The sequence below is a fragment of the Mustela lutreola genome, chromosome 1, assembly GCF_030435805.1.
Source record: "Mustela lutreola isolate mMusLut2 chromosome 1, mMusLut2.pri, whole genome shotgun sequence".
Classification (NCBI taxonomy): domain Eukaryota; kingdom Metazoa; phylum Chordata; class Mammalia; order Carnivora; family Mustelidae; genus Mustela; species Mustela lutreola.
The window spans coordinates 273947582-273955207 of NC_081290.1; the positions used below are offsets into that span (position 1 = coordinate 273947582).

A 7626-nucleotide genomic window follows, 5' to 3' on the forward strand; every position below is an offset into this window, starting at 1 on the left:
AAAATAGGTCCTCAAGTAACAATGCAGCTTTCTGTCCACTCTTGTTAAACTGGATGACAAAAGATTTCTAGTTTCTTGTGAATGAGTAAAAAGTGTACCTTCAGATTGTGGACTTGTCTTCCTAAGGTAAGACTAACAGTAAAGTGGAAACCAGGGTTTGCAATTGTGTGAGTACCTTTATTATGTAAAAGTTAGATCACTTTGAGATAAAGCACAATTGGGTTCTAACTCTAGTTTCACCACTTCAAAATGGGTGAACTTGGGAAAAATAGATGTTCAGAATAGTTTGTTCAACTGTGGAATGGGGATTACAGTTTCTGTTACTGTAAATATGAAATGTGATTCATTAAATTGTGAGTGAGTGAGTGAGTAGAATCCACTGCCGATGTTGTGAGTAGTGGACTGATCAGATCAGTATCAGATTTAAACAGGATCACTTGGGCTGTGTTAGGAAAAAAAAAAAAAAATTGGTGGAGGCCAGAATGAAATGCAGATGTCTAGTGCAGTGGCCAGAAGTGGGAAGAAAAGGGAAATAACCAACTTGGTGATCTATTTCAATGGGTCTAATAAGATTTGTTAAAGTTATCAATATGTGATATGAGAGCAAGAAAGGCATGAAATGCATGGTGATATTTCTTGTTTGGAAAATGATTTGTTTACCATTTAGTCAGATGGTAAACACCTACATTTGTGACTGAAAATTAGAAGTTTAGATGATTCCCAGGTCAAAAAATATATATATATAATTTCTGAATTAATATCCAATTGGAGATGTTCAGAGTTGGAGATGCTGCATATATGAAGTTTAAAAATTAAAGGAGAGACCCAACATTGGAAAGATTCCACATTTACTGGTCAAGGAAAGAGGGCATATCCAACCAAAGAAGAAGTCTAAGAAAGAAGTCTCAGTGAGGGAAGAAAAAATTCAGGGCAGCAACTTCTATTCCTAATTTGTTCCACTCACTTTGAATATGTCAGTTACCCTGAATGGGTTTCAAGTATTTCACTTTTGTGACTTTATAAACTGTGCACTCTTGCATGGATCCATTGTCCTCTTATCCTTCCACTTCTCCTTTAAATCTCAGGAAGGCGTGCTTCCTCTTGGAAGCCATCTTTGATTGCTGTTTTGTTGATATATTCTTACCCTTGACCTTTGCACTGTGTGACTACCTTTATATTAGCACTTATTTCATTGAATATTATTATATATGCTATCATTGAGTGTAGGAAACCATGACTTGTTCAACTTGGAAATCACACTGTCTGCGACACAAATAGGTACTCCTGACTATTTTTTTTTTTTTACAATCTTTTACACAATCTTTTAACTGAATGAATCAATAAAAGATTAACCTTATAACACATTTAAAGGCTTTCTCCCCTGTTTTGTAGATCACCTGATTCTAATACAAGAAGTCACTCCCATCCAGACTAGATGGACCCAAGAAACAATGTAACTTACTTTGTCCTCTTGGGTCTCACCCAGGATCCAAAGGAACAGAAGGTCCTTTTTGTTATGTTCTTGCTCTTCTATATTTTGACTGTGGTGGGAAATGTGCTCATTGTGGTGACTATAGCAGTCAGTAAGACCCTGGGCTCTCCTATGTACTTGTTTCTTGCTAATTTGTCTTTTATGGATGTCACTTATTCCTCTTGCATTTGCCCCAGATTGATTTCAGGTTTGTTGTTTGCAGAAAATACCATATCCTTCCAATCTTGTATGACTCAACTATTTACTGAACACCTTTTTGGTGGCTCAGAGGTCTTTCTTCTACTAGTGATGGCCTATGACCGTTATGTGGCCATCTGCAAGCCCTTGCATTATTTGGTGATCATGAGGCAATGGGTGTGTGTTGTGCTGCTAGTAGTGTCCTGGGTTGGAGGTTTTCTGCATTCAGTAATTCAGGTTAGCACTGTTTATGGGCTCCCATTCTGTGGTCCCAATGTCATTGATCATTTCATCTGTGAAATGTATCCCTTACTGGAACTCATCTGTACTGACACATATGTCATTGGCCTGTTAGTGGTGGCCAATGGAGGGATGATCTGCACTATTGTGTTTATGTTCTTGCTCATCTCTTATGGTTTTATATTGTACTCTCTAAAGAATCTTAGTTCAGAAGGGAGGCGAAAAGCCCTCCAGACCTGTGGTTCTCACATCACTGTGGTGGTCTTCTTCTTTGTTCCATGCATTTTCATGTATGTACGACCTGCTAAGACTTTCCCCATTGACAAGTCATTGAGTGTGTTTTTTACAGTCATAACCCCCATGCTGAACCCACTCATCTACACTCTGAGAAATTCTGAGATGACAAATGCTATGAAGAAGCTCTGGAGTAGAAATGTTATATCTTTTAGTAGATAAGTATATTATCTACCACAAGAAGAATCTCTTTACATTGGGTCCATTTTCTGAGAATGCTGAAGTATTCCCAAAATAATTCTGAATTCCCTTTTTTTTTTCAAAGTAATTAAGTTATTTATAATTAAAGATTGAACTGGATTATTGTGTTATAATAAATTTTCCTTCCTGCTAGAATGTCAGGCTCGTAATACCTTGTAAGACTTCATTTAAGGGTGTAATGCCTTTATAGCAGGGATTCAACAATAGGTAATGAATTAGTGAGGAAGTTTTTATATGGTTATATTAAGTTTTAATAAGTCTGTATTTTTAATATGCCTGTGACATGTATCCCTTAATGAAATTGGTTTGTACTGGCACATATGTCATTGACCCATTAGTGGTGGCCAATGGAGGGACGATTTGCACTATTTTGTTTGTGTTCTTGCTCATCTCTTGTTTGTGTTCTTGCTCATCTCTTACGGTGTCATCCTGCATTCTCTAAAGAACTTTAGTTCAGAAGGGAGGCAGAAAGTCCTCCAGACCTGTGGTTCCCACATCATTGTGGTGGTCTTATTCTTTGTTCCATGTATTTTCATGTATGTAAGACCTGCTAAGACCTTCCTCATCGACAAGTGTATATTTTAGAGTCATAACCCCAATGCTGAACTCACTGATCTAACACTGAGAAATTATGAGATGACAAATGCTGTGAAGTAAGTAAGTGCATCATCTATCATGAATGAAGCATTTTAACGTTAGTGTCAATCTCCACAAATGTTAAAGTCCATTTTACTGTAAATGCATTTACAGTCATAGTCAACAGATAATGTGCAGTGAAAGAGTCAAATATTTATAGAGTTTTACTAATTCATAATTAATTACTATGTTTACTTTTGTTACTTTTTGTCTCATTCATAATTCAATTTCTGGTCAGTATCTTGTCTTTTATCTTCTTTCTTTTCATTGTTAAAATATTTCTTTTATAGAGACTATCTTCTCTATTTAATTTCTTTTCATATGAAGTTTTTGTGTAACATTTTACTTTTAAGATATACCTGAGCAAAAAATAGATAAAATAAATATTAAAAATAGAATCCTTACAAAGAGGAAATGGTATGGAATGAACATTTTATCTGTCCCTCACCAGTCTCCCTGTTCTTCCATATGCATCATTGTACTAAGATTGTTATTGTTCCTAAGATTATCCAATTAATAATCTTTGCTAATAAAAAATCACATTTTCATGTATGTGTTTGTCTTTGTGTCTAACCTTTGTAATTATTACTTGGCCTCCTGAAGATCTTTCCATACCAGTGCACAGATAGAACTCATTATTAGATTCCTTCTACTGCCTAAAAATTCTTAATAAAGATATAGCTACATTAGTGTTTCCAGTACTTGTCCTGTTTTCCTGAATCTTTTCCTATGATAAAAAGCTTTGCAGTGAAGTCTTTTAGAGATTTTCTAATTATGAGTTTTTAGCAGTGCAATTGTTTGATCAATTGGTAGATATATTTAAAATTGCTGTTGTTCATAGTTATTGCCAAAGTGCCATCCATAAGCTTATACCAAACTATGCTACTTCCCTCAGTTTAGAGTTTGTGCACATTCTCAACAACAAGTTCTTGATGAATATTTTTAGTATTTGAGATTATGGTTGCTAAAAAAATTGTATTTCATTTGTTTACTGTAATTGAAATTCAGTAAATATAATTGAATTTGATTCATGTATTTAAAATTACTTGTATTCATCTTTGTGAATTATCTATTATTGACATTTACATGTTTTGTTTGCTGCTCTTTTCTATATGAATTTTTATGACTTAATCATGCACTAAAGACATTATCCCTTTCACCATTGTATAAGTATTTTTCTAGTCTATGATTTAATTTGGATGTTATTATATTGTACAGAATATCTTTAGCCATGTAGAAATACTTTTATATATACATAATCAAATCTATTAATACTTTCTTTGACCTTGTATCTTTCTCAGAAAGACTTCCCTATTTCAATGTTAAAAAATATTCTTCCACATGATTTTCAACATTTAATTGTTCAATTGTTTTGTGGTGTTATATGCTGAATTTTTGATCCATCTACACTTTGATGTAAGTTCTCAATTAGGGATTAAATTTTCCTTATTTTTCTAGGTGGGCATTTGTAGAGATATATACTTATTTTATCCTGCCATTTAAGACATAATGTAATTACACTTAATTTGGAAGGCACTTAGATATCTGATAAGCTTAGTACTCCTTCTTACCATTCCTTATCAGAGCCATATTTATTCTTTAAACATATTTATGTTTGAAAATAAAATTTTAATAGGACACTCTAGTAAAAGTTATGTTTAGTTTGTTTTCAGTATGAGTTCATTTAGGAATAGTTACTAGCTTTAGAGAATTAAAAATTCTCATCCAAAAACTGGGCAGTTCTTTTCATCTAACAAGATTTCTTTGGTGTTCATATAGACCCAGTATGTTTCTTTGTAAATTTAGTCTTTTTGAGTAAACTTATTTTATGTTGTTTGCAAATAGAATCTTATCTTCTACTTTCCAAGTGTCTGTTGTTTCAATGTGGAAAATCTGCCTTTTTTCACTATTATATAAGATGTAATCTTCACAGTACATCATTCATCCTTTTTAGTCTAAGTTCTGTACATTTTGAGACATACAGTTATGTAACCACATCACAACCAATGTACAAACTTTTCATCACCCCAAATAATTCCCCATGCATCATTGTACTCCCCTTCTACCCTAGGCTCTAACCCTATGCTGACAAATGCTGATCCCTTTCTATTCCTATCATTCTATCTTTTCCAAAATGTTATATAAATTGAATCATACAGTATAAAATTCTTTTTTATTCTAGCTTTTTGAGGTATAATTGACTAATCGAAATTGTATATATTTAAGATGCAATATGTGATGATTTGATATATGTATTCATTGTGAAGTGGTTACCATTACCAGCTAATGAGAACATCTATTACCTCACATAATTTTTTTTTCTTCATGAAGGCCACTTAAAATGTACTCTTAGCAAATTTCAAGTAAACAATACAGTATTATTAAGGAGAGCCAACATGCTGTATATTAGAGCCTTAGAACTTTTTCATCTTTAAAAAAAATTATTTATTTGAGATAGTGAACACGAGAGAGAGAGAGAGCATGAGCAGGGGGTAGGTAGGGGCAGAGTGAGAGGGAGATGCAGACTTCACACTGAGCAGGGAGCTGATGAGGGGCTTGATCCCAGGACCCTGGGATTATGATCTGAGCCAAAGGCAGAGGCTTAACTGACAGCCACCCAGGTGCCTCAGAATTTATTTGTCTTATAACTGAATGTTGGTAGTTTTTGAACATTTTTCCAACCTCCAGTAACTGGTAATAATCATTCTCTTCCCTGCTTCTATGAATTTGACTTTTTTTAAAAACTACCACATATAACTGAGATCATGTAGTATTTGCCTTTCTGTATCTGGCTTATTTCATTTAACATTCTCCTTCACTGATGTCTCAGAAAGCAAAATTTTCTTTTTTTTATAGCCAAATAATATTTCATTACTTATTAATGCCCCATTTTTTGGTCCATTCATCCATCAATAGAGGGTTTTTTTTTGTTATTTTTATTTATTTATTTATTTGTAATTTGTCTATTGCCCAATGTGGAGCTCAATCCCAGGACCCTGAGACTGTGACCTGAGCTGAAGGCAGAGGCTTAACCCACTGAACCACCCAGCACCCCTATTCTGAAAAATACTCAAAGAACATTGGGTGCAGATATCTCTTCAAAATATTGCCATTCCTTTCGATATATGCCTAGATGTAGGATTGCTGTTTCATAGGATAGTTTTACTTTTAACTATTTTAGGAATTTCCACACTGTTTTTCCTAGTGGTCACACCAGTTTATGTTCCCACCAAAAGCATACAAGGGTAAACTTCTCTGTCTTCACCAAAACACTTCTTTTATAAGGGCATTTATTTCATGCCCTCATGATCTAATCAACAAAGTGACTTTCCTTTCTCCATAGTGTATTCTTGGTTCCCCTTTTCAGAGATTAGTTGACTGCATATACATGGGATTATTTCTGAGATTTCTAGTCTCTTCCATTGGTCTGCACACCTGTTTTTATGTCAGAATCATAACCTTTTGATTAGTCTACTTTTGAAACGTATTTTGTGATATTGCTAGCTTTATTCTTTTTCAAGATTGTTTTGGCTATTTGCGGTCTTTGTGGTTCCATATGAATTTTTTTTTCAGTGCCATTAAAGTTTTGATAGGGATTTTATTGAAGCTGTAGATACTTTGGATAGTATGGAAACTTTAACAACTTTATTCTTTCAATCCATGAACACAGGTTATCTTTCCCTTTATTCATATCTTTAATATCATTCATCAATGTCATTTCATTTTAAGGGTGAAAATCTTTTATTTCCTTGGTTAAACTTATTCCTACATATTTTATTCTTTTTGATGGCATTGTAATTGAAATTATTTTCTTAACCTCTTTTCTGGATAGTTTGTCTTTATTATGTATAAATGCAACTGGTTTTTGTATGTTCATTTTGTATTTTGTAAGTTTGCTGAGTTTTTAAAAAATTAATTCTAGCAATTTTTGGTGGAGATTTTAGGGTTATTTATTTATAAGATCATGTCTAGTATGTAGTATTTTAAATCTGGCTTCTTTCTTTTACTATAATGCATTGGAGACTTATGCGTAATGTGTTTATCAATAGTTCATTCATTTTTATTGCTGAGTATTATTCCATCCTATGGCTATATGAGAGGTTTATTTATCCCTTTTTCAATTAATAGGTAGTTTGGTTGTTTCCAGATACTTGAAATAATGAGCAAAACCACTATATACATTCAGTTAAAGGGTTTTTTTGCATGAACATAAGTTCCCATTACAATTAGGTAAATTCTTAGGAGTAGAAGAGATGGATTTTATGGTAGCTGTATGATTTCATAAAACAGCTTTAAACTATTTTTCTAAAGCATAGCATATTACCAGCATCAAATAACATTTCTAGGTTTTCTCTCTGTCAGAATGTGACATTATCAAGTTTTTAATTTTGCCTTTTGAATAGTCAGTAGTGTTATCTTCTTGTGGTTTTAATTTGCATTTCCCAAATAGTTAATGATGTTGAACAATTTTCATGTGCATTTTTTGCCAATTGATGTATCTGTTCTGGTGAAATATCTGTTCAGTTCTTTTGACCATTGTATACTGAGTTGTTTATTATTATTGAAAGTTGAGAGTTAGTGTATTC

General features: G+C 33.3%; 1 protein-coding gene across 1 annotated transcript; it reads left to right on the plus strand.

Moving 5' to 3' along the window:
* The first annotated feature begins 1435 nt into the window (after window positions 1–1435).
* Window positions 1436–2365, plus strand: LOC131822248 (olfactory receptor 4A47-like). Its single transcript, XM_059158764.1, has one exon. It carries the CDS (start codon window positions 1436–1438, stop codon window positions 2363–2365), a length of 930 nt encoding a protein of 309 aa, XP_059014747.1.
* Window positions 2366–7626: the final 5261 nt, after the last annotated feature.